We start from the raw sequence: 19,950 nt of genomic DNA, 5'->3' as shown, positions 1-19,950 counted from the left end.
GGTAACACTTTGTCATTAAATACAGGCAACATGAGTCTAGCTGATGTTATATTTGGTAACAAAGTCTCTTTGGTATAAGCATGAGTTAGCTGTCACCGAATGTGTTTTATTCATTTTAATTATCTTCCATTATACACTGTTCATCACAGAATATCCACATAAGTGTTCGAACAGCATTATTGTTTTGCATATCCCAGGAGTTAAATTGAAAGGAATGAAAAGATTTCAGACACATTCCATAAGCAGTTTTGCACTCATAAGCTAAAGAGCAATGCCACAAAATATATACTGAATACTCCCAATTCACAGCATCTTGCACAATGGCTCATTGTGGCAGGAAGTTATTGTAATGTGTTCATGTCCCATCCCTAGCATAGTGGGGGAATGGGTGAGGTACAGAGCAGGCGGAGGGTGTGGAAGGGGAACATTTTCTAAATGTATTATCCCATTAGGAACACTGATTTGTTGCTAATGTTTAATCCAAAATGTTTTTGACACATTGTACACCCCTGCCTTTCCTGGCTGTGTGGAGATTATTTTGATTCCAAAATCTCCAGTTTCTCAGCAGTTTGTAGTTATTTAGTTATTGCTGAGTAAGAGGGAAAAAAGGCTTTGGTCAGATCGTTGTCTCCAAAGTAATGATTTTAACCCCAGTCTGAAATAAGATTTTCTGTCAAAGCTCACAAACCAAAACATGGGAATGAATTACATGTATGTATGTATGTATGTATGTATGTATGTATGTATGTAAGTGAAACAGTTGTGCCAAGCACCTTAATATCTTTACATTGTTATGTACACATCACAAGGCTGACACTGGCAGTATTCATAGGGCTACATGACGTTACCTATGAAATGACAGGTTTGTATTTTTATTTACTCTGGCCCTTATGTACAGTGAGATCAAGTTTAATATTTGTAAGATAGCATCTATGCAGATATCATGACACTGTATTTATAGAGTTGTGTATGATTTTCTTTAGCTTTTAAATGAAGTTTCCTATTTATTAAGTGAGTTACATTATGTATATTCAATCTGACCATAGGGCTTACACAGTTTTCGTGTCACTATTTTAACATGTTGTTAAGTGTTACAGTATCCCTTTCTGTTCCATAAGAGTAGAGTTTCAGTTTTAAGCAGTACTTCCTTCCAGACACACACACACACTCACACAAAGATTAAGCAATACAAAGATATTGCATAAATGTAAAGGTAAAAAGGGCCCTGTGGTTCTGCGGTTGATCATGTCAAAAACATGTTATATGGTGAAAAGGTTACCACTGTTCTTATCTTACTTGACTTGTCATAATTCATCAGCAGAGGTCATACTTAACATACCAACGATAGCAAAGTAATCTGTGCCTGAGAAATCTGACAGAAAAGAGATCACATGCTTTAATGTTCAGTACATTTTAAAAGCTTTATCTTCGGTTAGGATTAGGGTTGATCTGGAGCCTTTTCTGGAAAAACAAGAAACAAGATGTAAACACCCTGGATGGAAGTTCAGGTACATCATACAGTAGGTCCTCATGCGCATAGTCTCACTAGGAAAAATGTTCTGTTTGGGAAGTTGAAGGAAACTACATAGCTGCCAGGAAGAACATGCTCACTGACTTCACATAGACACTAACCCAAGTTCAGGAAATAGGAAACCTGAATTTTAGGACTAGTTTTAAAACTTTTAGCTTTATTCGTCTAATTTGAACATTTTAGAGCCATGTCATGGACTAATAATAAAAAAGAGGACTTTTCTCCTTTATTACTCTTTCCCTGGATATCTGTGCCTTAAAGGTATTTCATTGAGAAATAAATTGTAAATGAGTACACCTGGGAGTGTAAACGGCGCTTTTGGGAGATGTTAAGGAGGAAACAGACGGATGGTGGGGTAAAGTTAACAACCACACTGGTGAACCCAGTTCTGTCGTCTCAGAGCCGTAATGACTACCATCTGTGGATTTTCTCTTGTTTATCTTACTGCGGCCCCACAGGCTTTACTGCATGTGGATCTAAGATGGATTTTTTTGCTCATAAGTTGCTCATATTATTGGATTTAACATGCTTTGATTGATGAACCTGTTTCCATCTGTCTTAGTTTCCTGGGAAGGATTCTCCTATTGACATTGATGCATGTTGGGGTTTGTAGAGCCACTATGCTGGAAATCCTGGGTTTTTTTATTTACTGTCTATCCCTAGTGGTCTGGGACACCTCAGTGCTAGCATTTTAGCCAAACTCCAGGAAAGAAAATGCAAGTGATTTGAAAAACTTTGGTTGTTGTCAGTCTTATGCTTTGTCTTTTGTCCACTCTGCTCTAGATTGCTTTATTGAAAGAAAATGCAACTTGGGAAAAAGCCATTGGTTAAAGGAAATCTTTATAAAAGTTGTCATTATATATATATATATATATATATATATATATATATATATATATATATATATATATATATATATATATATATAATTTTAATAACCTACTTTTGTAAACTATGTGTGCAATGCAAGCTGCTTCTTTGCAACTGGCTGCTGCATGTTTAGGTCATGACTTAGAAGTTGCTGATTTATACTTTGAGTTTAATATAAAATAACCCATAAAACATCAGATTCATCCAGAATTGTATTTTATTATTTTTTTTACATATGCAATGTTTAGTCCATTTAAATAAAAGCCAGATGTGTTTGTCTGCTCAGTGCCGCAGCACAGCAAATAATTCTTTTTTTCTTTTTGTGATTTCTGCACACATTGGCAAAGGTTTGTTTACCCTTTTCCATCCAAAGTTTTACAAGTACTCAACCATAGATACACCACACACAATCAGCCAGTCATCTGGCATCAGCGCAGTGCAAAAAATCTTTTACATACAGGCCAAAACCATCAGAATGGTGAAAAGTCTGAGGTTACAGTAGGCACAATTGTACAGAAACTGTACAGTTTGTAACATTTTCAGCATCCACATTAGCCTTAGTTGTTACATTTTGGTGATTCTGTGAACTACTGTAGCCTCAGATTCCTGTTCTTGGCTGAAAGGAGTGGAACCTGATGTGGTCTTCTGTTGTTGTAGCTCCTCCACCCCAAGGCTTCAGCTTATTCTGTGTTCTGCAGTGGGGGTTCAAAGACAACACAGCCAACCCCTGTGCCTCTCCTTGTCTTATTAATTGTAAAGGTGTATAGGTGAATTTAATTGAAAATGTATAAGTATTTTTTGGTTAAATCCAACAGTAGATGTAGCAGTAAGTTAGAATTTAAGAAATAAAAGCACTTCATTATGGAATGTGGCACACCTGAAAATGTTTTTGCCACATTATTGTCTTTAAAAAAAATAATGCATAGGCAACTGGTATTATTGCTAAATAAATCTGTGACATCATGATTTTGTAATAAAAGTGGAGGTCATTTATCACCTAGAAAGGTTTAAGCTGTTCAGTGCTGTGTTTGGTCATGCGTCATCTAAATATGAGTCAGACCCCATGTGGCAGAAGCTTATAGAAAAAAAACTCAGTGAAATGTTTCACATGCTCAGTGATCATAACAACAGAAGTACAGACAGTTCTAGCACACACACAACCGTAAAGACACTCACAGTATGCGAGCATTTCAAGCTTATGACCCAAGATGTTGTAACCCCAGACCTGTCCTTATGATGATGATTCTTAAGTAGGTTGTGCATGTCTAGTAAGGCTTCCTGTGATAAATTAGATGTTTTCAAGATGAGTGTGTCTTTAACACCCGTCCAAAATTTCCTTATCACACTGACTTTGCAGCTTGAACATGTCTAGTGCGCTTGGCAAGGTGTGATGCTGGATTTTTCATTTTAGTGATTGCACAGTTTGTGAGTGTATGTGTACTATGAGTGTACGTATGTGCTATAAATAAATCTACTGTGTACAAGATACTGGGAGACAAAGGGAGCTGTTTGCTCTTGGCTTTACAGTTTAGCATTCCAGATCGCAGGGGAAAAAAACTAAAGGGTGTGTAGGAAGTGGCAGCGACAAAAATACCTACAGATCGTGGTACAGAGCAAACTAATACACTGGAAGTCCAACAAGCATTACAGTAATCTTCTAATCATGTATACATTGTAAAGATAAAGACATCAACATTAAGTTTCATTTTGGGTATCCACTTCCGATTATTTGATTTTTTTATTGCCTTTATGGAACCAAGTGCACCAGATTTATGGAAATGACACATCTGTAACATGCCATCTGGAGTAACTGAGAATGCAGAGGATGGAATCATCATAAACAAGTCGAATAATTTTCTCTGTTACTGCTTATAATGCACTTTAGGATTTTGACATATTTGCACTGACTAAATAACCACCACACTTCGGATCTTAGTTTAACTGGACCCCTTTGTGTCTCTCTGTCTCAGGAGGCTCCAGTGGTGCCGTCTGCTCCAGCAGATGTGTCCGAGCTCATCCCCAGGTTTTGTCACCTGGTCCGGGCAGAAACAGGGTATGGCTTTAACCTTCACAGTGAGAAGTCCAAACCTGGTCAGTACATCCGCTCTCTGGACCCGGGATCTCCAGCTGACCGCGCAGGTCTTCGGCCACAGGACAGACTCATTGAGGTGAGAAAAAATGGATTAAGGTTAATGTGTAGATAATTTTATCTCAAGATTTATTTTTAAAAAGACAAAAAACTTTATTCAGTACATACACATAATACTTCTAATTCTTCATCAGACTTTATTTTTTCCTTCCAGTTTCTTTAATTAATGTAGCCTCAGTTGAAGAGTTAAAGCAGCACCTTTTATATTTATTTGTAGGTTTCACATTCGTTTTTGATTATCACTTTTTTTCTCGATAAGAAGATGGCCACCCTGTTTTACAAGTTTTGTAACATATTTTGAGTTACATGCCATACCTGGAAGAACTGCTTCTTTAGCTTGCTATTAACTTATACTAATGCTAAAGGAAATGCAGAGTCAGCTAACTACAGTGCCTGTTTGAAATTTATATTATATGATTACTGTAATGTTATGCAGAACAATTGATTACCTAATTGATATTTCTGCATTAGTGTATTTGTATGTAGTCTACCATATACAAACCCGATTCCAAAAAAGTTGGGACACTGTACAAATTGTAAATAAAAACAGAATGCAATGATGGGGAAGTTTCAAATTTCAATATTTTATTCAGAATACAACATAGATGACATATCAAATGCTTAAATGAAATTGATCATTTTAAGGGAAAAGTAAGTTGATTTTAAATTTCATGGCATTAACACATCTCAGAAAAGTTGGGACAAGGCCATGTTTACCACTGTGTGGCAGCCCCTCTTCTTTTTATAACAGTCTGCAAACGTCTGGGGACTGAGGAGACAAGTTGCTCAAGTTTATGAATAGGAATATTGTCCCATTCTTGTCTAATACAGGCTTCTAGTTGCTCAACTGTCTTAGGTCTTCTTTGTCGCATCTTCCTCGTTATGATGCGCCAAAAGTTGTCTATGGGTGAGAGATCTGGACTGCAGGCTGGCCATTTCAATTGATGCAGTATGTGGTCTGGCATTGTCATGTTGGAAAATGCAAGGTCTTCCCTGAACGAGACGACATCTGGATGGGAGCATATGTTGTTCTATATGTTGTAGAACTTATATATACCTTTCAGCATTGATGGTGCCTTTCCAGATGTGTAAGCTGCCCATGCCACACGCACTCATGCAACCCCATACTATCAGAGATGCAGGCTTCTGAACTGAGCGCTGATATCAACTTGGGTTGTCCTGGTCCTCTTTAGTCCGGATGACATGGCGTCCCAGTTTTCCAAAAAGAACTTCAAATTTTGATTCATCTGACCACAGAACAGTTTTCCACTTTGCTGCAATCCATTTTATATGAGCCTTGGCCCAGGAAATATGCCTGCGCTCCTGGATCATGTTTAGATATCGCTTCTTTTTTCAGCTATAGAGTTTTAGCAACGGCGAATGGCATGGTGGATTGTGTTTACCGACAATATTTTCTGGAAGTATTCCTGAGCCCATGTTGTGATTTCCATTACAGTAGCATTCCTGTATGTGATGCAGTGCCGTCTAAGAGCCCGAAGATCGTAAGCATCCAGTATGGTTTTCCGGCCTTGACCCTTACGCACAGAGATTGTTCCAGATTCTCTGAATCTTTGGATGATATTATGCACTGTAGATGATGATAACTTCAAACTCTTTGCAATTTTTCTCTGTGAAACTCCTTTCTGATATTGCTCCACTATTTTTCACCGCAGCATTGGGGGAATTGGTGATTCTCTGCCCATCTTGACTACTGAGAGACACTGCCACTCTGAGAGGCTCTTTTTATACCCAATCATGTTGCCAATTGACCTAATAAGTTGCAAATTGGTCCTCCAGCTGTTCCTTATATGTACATTTAACTTTTCCGGCCTCTTATTGCTACCTGTCCCAACTTTTTTGGAATGTGTAGCTCTCATGAAATCCAAAATGAGCCAATATTTGGCATGACATTTCAAAATGTCTCACTTTCAACATTTGATATGTTATCTATATTCTATTGTGAATAAAATGTAAGTTTATGAGATTTGTAAATTATTGCATTCCTTTTTTATTTACAATTTGTACAGTGTCCCAACTTTTTTTGGAATCGGGTTTGTCCAAATTTATTATTCTGTACTGACAGTACAGACAACAGGGCTGTTGGGCATCTGGATGAGACTACATTTGACATTTGACTTTTTTTTACTTTTATGCGAGTATCTTCTGCTTCTTTCGGGTTCATCCATTAGGGGTCGCCACAGCGGATCATCCTTCTTCATACCCCCCTGTCCTGTCCATCTGCCTCTTTCACCCCAACCACCTGCTTGTCTTCCCTCACCACATCCATAAACCTCCTCTTTGGCCTTCCTCTTGTCCTCCCTCCTGGCGGCTCCATCCCCAGCATTCTCCTACCAATACAGTGGAACCCCGTTGTACGAGCATAATTCATTCTTGAAAATTGCTCGTAGGTCCATTTGCTCGTATGTTCGAACTAATTTTCCCCATAGGAATGAATGTAAAAGTGATTTAATCCGTTCCGAGAAGTCATTCGATCGCTTATTTCCGCACTTAAAAAGTATTTGTAGCCTATTTTTAAAATAAATACACAGCAAATGACCGTAATATAAACATAATTTAACACTTACTCATGTGATAGTGGTTGATTGCGAGTGTGAGACGCGCACCACGCTCATAACCTTCTCGGTTTCCATGGTAATTATATTTGCTGACGTTTTCACAGCACAATCACTGATTTTCTTGGGAGACATTTTTCAAGATTTCTAGTGAAATAAAAATATAAAACAAAAAAAAGTTACTGTGGGAGAGCGTATGAATACGGGAGCCACTTTTATTTTATTTTTTTTGTGTCGGTCTGCTTAGTGCCCCACGCAGCACGTCTCTGACGCACGCACGCACACGCACACACACACGCTCTCCTCCTTAAATGCACCCTCCGATAACTTAAAAAGAGAGAACAATCATTAGGTCACATTAACTTCAGGTAAAGCAATCCCCTGCCTATCTGCTCCCGGACCCGCCCTCCATTCACGAACCGCCGCTCGGCCACGCCCCCGCTGCCACACGTTTTTGCTGCACTGAACAACGAGAGCGAATGAGTGATACGTCATCAACTAAGCGACTGATGCGACCCTCCGCCAAAAACAGGGAACCGGCAGCGTGGGTTTGCTCGTGCCTTCGAAATTTGCTCGTATCTCCGTTTGCTCGTACTATAGGTTGCTCGTACAACGGGGTTTTACTGTATACCCCATGTCCCTCTTCTGCACATGTCCAAACCATCTCAATCTAGCCTCCCTCAACTTGTCTCCAAAACGTCCTACATGCGATGTCCCTCTAATAAACTCGTTTCTAATCCTGTCCATCCTCGTCACTTACAAAGAAAACCTCAGCATCTTCATCTCTGCTACCTCCAGCTCCACCTCCTGTCTTTTACTCAATGCCACTGTCTCTAAACCATACAACATCACAGGTCTCACCACAGTTCTATAAACTTTCCCTTTCACTCAGGTAGATACCAGATATCACTGAGATAGATATCACGCAGATACCCCCTCTATCACAAATCACTCCTGCCACTCTTCTCCATCCATTCCACCCTTTTTCTTCACTTCTTTAACACACTCTCCATTACTTTGCACTGTTGATCCCAGGTACCTGAACTCCTCTAACTTCACCAACTCTTCTGCCTGCAACCGCACCACTCCACTGGGCTCCGTCTCATTTACACACATGTACCCTCTCTTACTCTTACTGACTTTCATTCCCCTTCTCTCCAACATGTACCTCCACCTCTCCAGGCTCTTTTCAACCTGTTTCCTACTCTTACCACAAATCACAATATCAACCGCAAACATCATAGTCCATGGAGACTCCTGTCTGACCTCGTCCGTCAACCTGTCCATCACCACTGCAAACAGGAAAGGGCTTAGAGCCGATCCTTGATGCAATCCAACATCCACCTTAAACCAGTCTGTCGTTCCTCCTGCACACGTCACTGCTGTCACACTGTCCTCATACATGTCCTGCACCACCCTTACATACTTCTCTGACACACCTGATTTCCTCGTACAATACCACAACTCCTCTCTCGGAACCCTGTCGTACTCTTTCTCTAAATCCACAAACCTTTATGCGAGTATGAGGTTGAAAAAAGCCACACCAGTACCTTAGCAACTGCCGGGCTACTATTTTATTCAGAAAAGGACCAGATAATATTGTTTGAAACTTTAACAGGAAGGTATAAACAAAAATCATAACCCGCATGAGCAGTGATTAAAAACAAAAATCTGTAGGCCATGTTTAAAGTGATGAGGCAAAGCAGGCCATGCTACCAGTGCTGGCATTTCTAGATTTTATTGTACCCCGAAGTCATCCAGTGTTTTCAAAGTTTAGTACAATGTTTAATTAAAAAGTCAAACAAGGCTATTAGATCTGGTCATGTCTACTTCGCGTTTAAATCCAAGTACAGATACAAATGCAGCTGAGTCATCGAGTTACAGAATAAATGGAGTGAAAGTGATATTGCTGAGGATCACTACTATGCTACATCACTTTTAAGTATCATGTTTTAGGTAGTTTATTACATCTATGATGAGTGCAGTTTTCGAGATATATATAAAAAAAATTATATTTCTGATTCAGGGTTAGGGTTAGGGTTCATATTTATTATTATAGAAGAATTGCATACGTTTAAGCAAACAAATACGCACCTATTTGGCTTTAATTGAATTCAGATGCTTAAAGTTTGACACGTAGCCAAGGTCTCAGACAGAGCATGAGGAAAGCCTTATATTAGTTTTGCACTTTGACCATTGACCTCTAACACAGCTAGTCATCCATCAGCTATTTATCCTTAAACCCCTGTTAATTAGAACCTTAAATTTCAACTAAAAGGAATGTAACTGGGGTTAACTAGTCTGAATGCCTAATTTGCTTACATAATTTCCTCTTTCTTTCAGGGGAGAGTAATTATTGTAGTTTATATAGCTAGAGATACATGACTGATTTTGGGAAGAGAAGATCGAGTCTTACTTTTCTGCATCTGTGGTCTCCACAGATCTCAGTCCTCACTTTAAACCCTGTGTGTATTTGTGGCTTCTTCGGGGCTTCCAAGGTGAATAATGTTATTTATCCTTGGTGAATGACCTTCAGATTTCCTGGATTTCCACTGAGGTGTGCTGTGTGTTTAATGCCGTTGAATGAGATGAGTTATACTGGCCAGTGATGATGTTGAAGTTTTCCATTGTTTGTTAGTGTTGAAAATGGTAGTTATGGAAATAAACTGAAAGTGAGGCCATTTGCTGTCTATGTCAATTGGAAAATCGTGGAGAATCAAATCTTTAAACACTTCCAGTAGCATTCTCTTTGAAGGCAATGTGTATAATGACTTTTAAATAAATGTATAATGTGTTATAATGTATTTAAAAAACACATTATAAAGATTAGTATTAAAATTACACTTTATAGCAATTGTAAAATAATAATAATAATAATAATCAGCATCAACTTTTAATTCTCTATACGTAATACTCAATGTTGGTAATTAGGCAAGTGGTGTTTTTGCACAATACATTGCCAATAGAAGTTCATGTATCACTATATGGAAAAGTTTGTGGACACCTGACTGTGAAAGTTGTATGTGCACTTGTATGTGTATAATTTTGCAAACTCACTGAAAACTCTCCTGATTAAGAAAGGAACTAAATATATACATTTAAATTCACAGTGCAGATGACTTACTATTTACGGAAATATCTCATTCTAAACTAATTAGAACAGTGCTTTTTACTTGTCCCATGTACATTACAGCACAGTGAATTATTTATTGAATTCTTTCTTTCTATTCCAGTAAAGTTAGGAAGCTGGCATCAGCACACCTGGTTCAGTTCATCCCTAAAGTATTGGCAGAAATTTGAAAGCATACAATTGTATAGAATATTTTTGTATGCTGTAATTTGAGTTTCCCTTTATTTGAACTGGAGTGCTGGAGTGTCATGTTCCTGTATGACAATTCTTCTGTGCACAAAGCAATGTGCATTCTATGAACACGGTTAGCCAAGATTGAAATGAAAATCTTCAGGTGTCCTACACAGATCTCTGACCACAAACCTCATGAATATATTTGGGATGAACTGGAACACTGACTGCAAACCAGGTATCGCAAAATATCTCACAAATGCTCTAGTAGAAGAATAGTTGAATCCAACAGCCATGCTCTAAAATCTTGTGGAAAGACTTGACAGAAGAGTGGAGACTATTATAATAGGGAAGGGGAAGTGTATGCTGGAATGGGATGATCAACAAGCACATATGAGTATTATGGTCAGGTTTTCACAAACCCCTTTGTAGTATAGCATGTATAATATACAGTACATTGAAATGCACAGTACAGTTGTACATTTCAATTAGCATAAAAGGCTAAATTAGTTATAGTATCTGTTAATATATTTGATCTATCTATAAGACAATATATATGTATGAATTAATTATAAATGCATCATTGCATGTTCTAAATGTGTTTATAGTTCATTAAAAATAAAGCCTATTTACACAGCTATACCATAGTTCACTTGTCAGTTTGCCACTACTTGTTCGCTTCATTTCACAGATTTATTTTATGTATTAGTGTATTCTCAGAGGAAAATCTTTTGTGGGTTACCACAGTCTCTCTTGCTCGCTCTTTCTCGCTCTCTCTCTCTCTCTCTCTCTCTCTCTCTCTCTCTCTCTCTCTCTCTCTCTCTCTCCAATATATAATCTTTTCAGCTTTTAATGAATGAAAACTGGTTATTCATCTTTGTTTTTTCCATGGCAGTGTGGTGTGTGTAAATGTGTGTGTGTGTGTGTGTGTGTGTGTGTGTGTGTGTGTGTGTGTGTGTGTGTGTGTGTGTGTGTGTGTGAGTGTGCGGTTAAATGCATACACCAGGTTTTTTCTGCTTTATTTTTCAGATCAGTTACCACAGTTTTATGTTTTCCTGAAGAAAGAAAAAGATATCTGTGGAAATTGTCAGTAAAATGTGTAACCATGTAAAGCAAAATTCACAAAGTGTTTAGTGTGAAACACCAAATTGTGAATTCAATGATATAATGTAGTAGTATGTATTATTTGGGATAAAAACATGAATGATACAGGTATACGTCCTCTTCTAGTAAAGTGTCTGGTGTGTGTATCTGCTTTGCACAGCCATTGTCTTCTACTGTAAGGAAATTTAGAGTAAAAATGTAAAGCAAGTTCATTAAAGATCTAGCAGAAAGATTTTAAAGTACTTCTCTAGGACAGGGGTTTGTGTGTAAGTGTGGACAGTTAAGGCAGGTCTGCTTTGAGTGTGCAAGTGTGTGTGTGTGAGTGTGTGTGCGCGCGTGTGTTATTTGTTGTTGATCTCCTGGGAACTTGGAGGCTTGCAACTCCTTTCTCTCTACTAATCCCTCCTTCCTTCTGTCATTCAACTCATTGAGTTTGGATTAAGAGTGCAGCCACATCTCCACTAAGAGAAAGAAAGGTAAAAGGCAAGCCGCTGGCTGAGAAGGGGCCTGGAGGATATAAGCAAAGAATGATGGCAAAAGATAGACTTGATCATTAGAACAAAGTGACCTTCTGACCCGAGAAAATTAGAGCTGTGTTGTATGGCCGACAGGTCACGGTCATCTGGATCTGACAATCGTTGTGTCTCTGTGCACATTGTATTTTCACCTCACTCTCTCAGTAGGCAGTAGTTATTGAACAAGCATGCTCGACTCAGCATGCTGATGTCATCATGCCATCTGTTTCTAAATTTATATGACACAAATGCATTTGTACACTTTTGAATTCATCACCTTTTTAGTATATTAATTACATTAGTTTTTTGTTTTTTTTGCTTTAGACTAGACCTCTTATCCATAAAAAGTTGCATTTTCTCATTCTGCAAATAAACAATGTTTTTCCCTTTGAGAAAGAATATCATCAGACAAGGGACCTGCCTGCTTATCAGCCGTCTGTTGCACTTTTTCTTATGCAGGTTTTTAATTTTAAAGAGAGCTCTGCACCTATGCCTACACTTGCACAGACGCACACACACACACACACACACACACACGCACACATACGCACAGCTGTGTCACCTGAAACCTGCAGTATTGCCACAACACTGGCCTCTTGCATCAATATTTGATGGCCTTGCGCTACCTGCCCTTGCTTCTTTCCAAACCTGATGAAAATATTTTAAATATACATAAAAGCCTATCATATAATAAAAACTGTTTTTTAAAGAAGAATTCTTTTTCCAAGATTAGGTTCTCTGACCTAATTCTGTTCCTCCCTCTCTCTCTCTCTCTCTCTCTCTCTCTCTCTCTCTCTCTCTCTCTCTCTTTCTGTCTCTCTCCCTCTCTCTCTCTGTCTCTCCTTTTCCATTTGGTGAACCTGATCCCACAGCCAAACTAGTTGCTAAGAGACTAACTGAAGGGGGGACCAAAAGAAAAAGGGAAAACTCATGTTAAATGATGCCAAAGAAGAGAAAGAAACATTTTAAGCAATCAAATGCTGAAGCTCTTATTTCTACCTGACTTGCCAGGGCGAGACCACTTTTTATATAATTTTTATATTCACGTTTGCTGTTTAAAATAAAAATAACTGTTAAAAAAATGCTAAAGTGGAAAATGACTGACCTATTTTTTTTTGTTTCCCAACTCTTGGTCCTTGTGGAAAAATACGAACAGTGTGCACCGCCACCTGGTGGCCAAATCATGGCAGCAGTATGAATACAGTCTGTGCAAGGGATCGCTTCTATGAGTGAACCCTTAATGCTTGGACGTAGAGATAAATAACATTCAAATTAAATATATAACATCTTTAATTGTCCAAAGAACACAAAAAAGAATGTTTAAAATAAATTTTATTCAGTTTTGCAGTTTTACAGTTTAGCCTCATCTTCACCAAAGGAATGAGGTTCGTCATCATCAATGTCTTAATGTGTGATTTGACCTGAAAGTTTGTTTTGTTTTGAAGGAACACAAAATCTCAGTGGTATAGGCCTTCACAGCACGACTATTGAGCAGAAAAATACACACATATGTTTATACGCATATGTAGACACACACATGTAGAGTAATATTACATAATACAGTAATAGTAGTAAATATCTCTAAATTTACAAGTGCATGTTTCAGCGTAACCTTAATTAATATATATATAGCTGTTACAGAATATAATTAATATATATATAGCTGTTACAGAATATAATTAATATATATATAGCTGTTACAGAATATAATTAATATATGTAGCTGTTACAGAACTGAGAGATAGAGGAAGACCTCTATCATTCAGTTCTGTAACAGCTACATATATTAATTAGTCTCACTGAATAATAGATGTCTGAAATATTAAAATGTGTGAAAGTGAGCAAGATATAAAAACAGCAAGAGTTTTCTGTACTATCTCCTTAAAAAAAATACTCAGGGTCAAAAAAGGTTACGCTGATTCTTCTCACAATAATTCTACACATATTTGAGTTACATTGCTATAATGAGATCGGTTCTGAAATGGAAAAAATTGCAGATCCCAAGGAACCAGTAAACAGACATTAAAAGCATAGGGCTGTTTTTTGAGTAGAGCTTTTGAGCACTTAATTTTCTCCAATTGAAGGAAAAATTAACAGGAAGTTTAATGTAAGGCTTAAACCATGAGGAGGAATGTTGTTTCCACATCACAAGGATTCACCATTTTTCCATCATGTTACAGTATAAATCTTTTCACGCTTCTGCTTGTATAGTAAGAACGTTTTCTATAAGTGCAAAATATAGAGCAATGCTCATTCACAGACTGCTTTTTTATATATTAAAGGATTGTGATCATAACTGTTAAGTAGAAGATTATACAAGCTCAGAGCAGAGTTGCTGATCTGATCATTACTCATTTCCATGTCTGTGCAGGTGAATGGGGTGAACATTGAGGGCATGCGTCATACCGAGGTGGTGGCCTTCATCAAGCGCGGAGGAAACGAGACCCATTTACTGGTAGTGGATCCAGAAACAGATGAGCATTTCAATAAGCTGGGCATCACCCCCAGCAGCAGCCATGTCAAAGGTATTCCACCTTCCTAATCATTTGTATTTATGATATTATTATTTCTAAATGCAACTACTAATGTCTGCTTAGTAAAATGTGTTGATTAATATGTATTTAATATGTATTTTCTTATTATATTCTCACAGAGTCAGTGTAACAGTGATTGACAGGAGCTAGACTTCCCAGCAGCCCCTGCATGTCACATGTCACAAACCAGGCAGACCTGTTTTTTGTTTCACCTTAGTCAGCACTTCTATTTAACATTTTGCAAAATAACAAGGCGGCAGAAAAATATAAGGCAGTATGTATTTATAAAATAGCTAAACATGGCAGGGCTAACAAGACTAGTGTAGGAAAAGCAACAAACAAACATGACCTGAAACAAAGCTTCCCAAAGAGACACAAAAAACTGGAGCTTGATTGATAGGTAGGTAGGTATGAGGTCAATTGGTCGATTGGCTTTGTGCAAATGAAATTTAATTGCATAAAAAATGTGAATATATATGTAAGAAATAAATATAAATGCTGTGGTCAGTGAAAACATATGCAGAAGCTGTTGAAAGATGTGTGGCAGGCACAGCGTATGTAGAGAAATATGTGATATATACAGATGTGTTAAAGATTTTTCACACCCCTTGGACAAATCAATGCTTTGAAAATGTTTCATTTATAAAAACTACTAACAGTGTATTCAATATATATTAGTGCATGGCAGGAAGCGCAAATTATCCTCTAGAATTACTAGAAAGATCTGCCAAGAGGCAAACAACAAACCCTGTATCACTACCAAAGCTCTAATAGACACCCTCAACCAAGCAGGGGAGATGGTTTCAAGATCCATCGTTCATCGCATTCTGCATCGAGGTGGTCTCCATGGACATCGAACCAGAAACCATTCCTTACCCATAGACACCTGGGATGTGCGCCTGAGCTTTGCGAGGGGTCACCTAGATAGAGATCCAAACTTCTGGTCATCCATCCTCTGGTCAGATGAGACTAAACTGGAGCTCTTTAAAAATGGACGTTGCATATGTTTGGCATTAAAAAGGAGAAGCCTTCAATCCTAAGAATACCATTTCAACGGTCAATGCTCACAGCAGTGGCCACATCATGCTATGGGGATGCTTCTCTGCCAGTGGTCCAAGTAACCTTGTTAAGATAGATGGTATCATGAAAATGGAGGACTATCTCGTGATTCTTGATGAAAACCTGGTGACTTCAGCACACAAGCTCAACCTGCCAGAGAATTGTACCTACCAGCAGGAGTGGCCAAGTCAGAGCCCTGACCTGAACCCAACTGAGAATTTGTGGAGAGTGTTGAAGATCCGGGTCAATGCTAGGAAGCCTTCCAATCTCCAACAACTGGACACTTTTGCAAAGGAAGAGTAGGCAAACATTCCACAGCAGACCTGTAGAAATCTTGTGGAGACCTACACAAGCATTTGCAGGCTGTCATTAAGACCAAAGACCAAATCTGAATAGAATCTGCATATTTACTGTGTATAACATTTGCTCTGTTAGAAGATAATCTGGTACATGCTGTGAATTTACAATTACATACAGTTATAATTATAAAGAAATGATCATGGTGCTGATTTAGGTGAAACTAGAAGCAGGTGTGCATGGTTCATAACATGTGATAGTCTAATCAAGTACAACCCCAATTCCCCCAAGTTGGGACACTATACAAAATGTAAATAAAACTAGAATGCAATGATTGGCAAATCGCATAAATCCACATTTTAATCACAATAAAACAAAATAAAATCAATTGTTTAAACTGAGAAAATTTACCATTTTAAGGAAAAAATATAGATTATTTTGTATTTTGATAGCTGTAACACGTCTCAAATAAGTTGAGACAGGGCCATGTTTACCACTGCACCATGTCTTCTCTCTGTACACATCTGGGAACTGAGGAGACCAGTTTGAAGTATTGGTAAAGAATTGTTGTTCCATATGTGTCTGATACAGGATTCTATTTGCTCATCAGTTCTGCGTGTTCTTTGTTGTATTTTTGGTTTCATAATGTGCCAAATGTTTAAAAAAGGTGAAAGGTCTAGACTGCAGGCAGGCCAGTTCAGGACCCATGACTACTATGAAGTCATGCTATTATAGATGCCCTATGCAGTTATCATTGTCGTGCTCAAATATCCAACGCCTTTCCTGAAGAAGACGTTTTCTGGATGTAAGCATTTGTTGCTCTAAAACCTGTGTATATACCGTTTAGTATTGATGGAGCCTCTATCCAAATGTGCAAGCTGCTCATTCCACTTGTACTACTCACTCCCCTACCATTAGATTCCACAGAACGTTGTGTTCATGGTTTTCCAAAAAGAAATAACACTTTTTTCCAGACTGTTGTTGCCCTGTCCCTACTTTCAGATGTGTTGCAGCCACCAAAATTTCCCTTAAAATGGTTCATTTCTTCAGTTTAAACATTTGATATGTTTTCTATGTTCTATTGTGAATAAAATATGGGTTTAGGAGAATACAGTACACAGGAAACAAGATAATGTTCCTCTGGGACCAAAGCACTACATAAATCAACATGAATGAAACAAAATTACACAAAACAGCACTGACCCGTACACTAAATGTGTAGTAAATTGTCCATATAATATAAAAAAAAGTCCTTTACATGTAAACATTTGTTGGTTTAGTAGCGGCGAGTTGCAGAAGCTACTCGGAGGTGCAGTTTCTATCCTCTTTCTGCTATCTGCTAACTGATTTGGCAATGATTATGCTTTTTAATCATATAGTGATATTTTATTTATTAAATAACACATACTTTCTTCAATGTTAAGAAAGAAGAAAAGCAATCACTGTTAAATTATGACCCTTATAGAAAGTGATGTGAAGTAATAAAGTTTGCAGAAAAGTAGACCAAGTTTTCATAGAAAGAGAACCAGAGCTTCAGATAAAAACAGCTTTCATCAGCTGTGCTTTTGAACTTATCAGTCAACTATGACTTAAGAGTGATGTAACTTGTTTTTTTTTTTCTTCCTTAGGTTTCGAGGGTAAGACCATCACTAACGGCTCACCAAATCCTCGAGTCAATGGCCACTCCACCCAGTCAGCACACTCTGACCAAAGCAGCCAAGACAATAGCACACAGGTGTGTGTGTGTGTGTGTGTGTGTGTGTGTGTGTGTGTGTGTGTTACTAATCAATATCCATTTACAATTAAACACTGTTTACTGATACTGTATCTGTATCTGGTATATATGTTGCATGTGTGCGTGTGGCAGGAGGGGGTTCAAACTAAATTTTAACTGGTATACAAAACTTATTTTGGGTAATACTTTGTGTGTGTGTGTGTGTGTGTGTGTGTGTGTGTGTGTGTGTGTGTGTGTGAGAGAGAGAGAGAGAGAGAGAGAGAGAGAGTAATAATAATACACAAGAATCACACAGTGTATGTGGCATAAACAATCACATTATAATCAAGTGTGTTTGTTTGTGTGCCTCTCTGTAGAACTCTGAGGATGGTGATAGCCACTCACTAGACCCTTTCGCAGAGATCGGTCTGAGGCTGAGCCCCACTGCAGCAGAGGCGAAAGAGAAAGCGCATGCTAAGCGTGGCAAGAAGCGAGCACCACAGATGGACTGGAATAAGAAATACGAGATTTTTAGCAATTTCTGAACACAACACACATTTTCACACGCTCCTCAATCTGGAATTCCCTGACATGTCGCCTTTAACTCTCGCCCCTGTCGTCACTGACTGCTTTTAATGGAGAAGGCTGTTATTTTTGTAGAAAAAGAAAACGAGGAAAAATATTTGCAAAGGATGATTGGAGCAGGCAGTGGGGAAAAGCTTCGGTCTATTTTTTCACTAATTTCTAACTGGAAAAGAAAAACTCCTGATTCAGATCTCTGATGGGGGAAAAAAGGCCAACGAGAACATGAAGAAAGCTCTTGTTGTTTTTTATTGCTTTTACTTAAGTTTACTGCTTCTCTACGACCACTTCAGACCGAATCTTTACAAGACCATTAGACATTTGATCAATCTGCAAAAAAACACCAGGAAATTCATGCCTTATCATTTTGCATCATGTTGTCTCGATGGTGCTGCTCTCTGATCTAGCTGAAGAAAATCTTGAGGGTGGGAAAAGGATATAAATTTAGAATTAATTCGAATTTCTATATGTTCCTTATAAATCAGTATTACATATAAATAGATTGATCTGATTTAAACCTTCTTCAGGATGCAACTCAGAATAATCTGCCTTTGTTTACACTTCAGGTAAAATCAAGCAAATAAAGTGAGGTGTTGTATATTGTATGAAAAGTATTTTGTAAGTAAAGTGAGGCAGGCACAAGTGGATATCTGGTGAAGATTCTATTAATGGACACTAGAGGGTAGCATTGTAATAGAATTTTATTCAAGCACAGATTAAGAACTTACAAGTGGTATCCACTAGAGGGAACCATTTGTACGACAAGTGATTGGATTTTTCTTTTTTCAATAACAAGCTCAACACCACCCCACACAAACACACACACACACACACACACACACACAAATCAATCATGGAGTTGAAACACCACTCAAATCAAAATCAACAAGAAGAAGCAGACATTTCATTGTAACCTAAAGCAGTGATTGGAGTTAATATTTTTAACTGATGATGAACTGACCATTGTGGCTGCAGTGTGTATTATCTGATCCACAAACAGATGAAGGATGTGATGAAAAGAGAAGCTAATGCTGGATCGATAAGCTAATGAAATTTAAAGACAGTATGCAGCTTTTGTCGAAACGGACAGAGGACCACTGAGAGTCTCTGACAATCAGAAACTGCTTGACCTGTGGTATGGTGCAAAAATGCAGGCTATGCATCGGGTTCTCTTTGAACGTTAAGCAAGATCAGATTCAGATCATGTGCTGATGAACTTCTTAATCTGCATATATAACGTCATTATTTTACCTTATACCTTTGACACTCATGCATATTAGCAGCATTGCTGTATTCCATTAACAATCTTTTTTTTTTTTTTTTTTTATCTAGTATGGCTTTCTTTTTGTTTGTTAGCGTCATTTGTGTTTGCTGTACATTTTCCCTGTTCCTGACATTGTATGCATTCAGATTTCTGTATGCTTATGTATATTCACAATGGGAATATATGTCAGGTTGCAATGTTTCTTTTTTTCTTTCAATAAAGTGTGATATTCGCACATGTTGACATTGCAATAGACAGTGAATTATCATCTTCAGTAACAAGTTTTCTTGGTCATGGTTGCAGTGGCTCCAGAAACTATACTGGAAATACTGGCTGTATTATAAACCAGAACAATTGCCAGACTAAGGCAAAGCTCAGAATCCAACCACGATCTACAAAGCTGTTTGTTACTTTGAGAGTCACAGTGTCACCCAATTCAGTATTTGTTAGCAATATA

The 19,950-nt window shown here is 38.0% G+C and overlaps 1 protein-coding gene across 1 annotated transcript in view; it reads left to right on the top strand.

Annotated features, from left to right (window-relative positions):
• The window catches only part of LOC124397165 (Na(+)/H(+) exchange regulatory cofactor NHE-RF2), a 41,017-nt gene extending 21,287 nt beyond the window's left edge, over positions 1–19,730 (top strand). Inside the window, exons 3-6 of the mRNA XM_046866684.1 lie at positions 4,372–4,569; positions 14,415–14,568; positions 17,562–17,668; positions 18,025–19,730. Of these exons, the coding sequence (XP_046722640.1) occupies positions 4,372–4,569; positions 14,415–14,568; positions 17,562–17,668; positions 18,025–18,192 (627 nt within the window). The 3' untranslated portion in view covers positions 18,193–19,730. The remainder of the gene's footprint in view (positions 1–4,371; positions 4,570–14,414; positions 14,569–17,561; positions 17,669–18,024) is intronic.
• The last annotated feature ends 220 nt before the right edge of the window (positions 19,731–19,950 follow it).

The sequence above is a fragment of the Silurus meridionalis genome, chromosome 14, assembly GCF_014805685.1.
Source record: "Silurus meridionalis isolate SWU-2019-XX chromosome 14, ASM1480568v1, whole genome shotgun sequence".
NCBI lineage: Eukaryota > Metazoa > Chordata > Actinopteri > Siluriformes > Siluridae > Silurus > Silurus meridionalis.
Note: the sequence above shows the minus strand (reverse complement) of the source record. Positions and strands in the feature narration are given on the sequence as shown.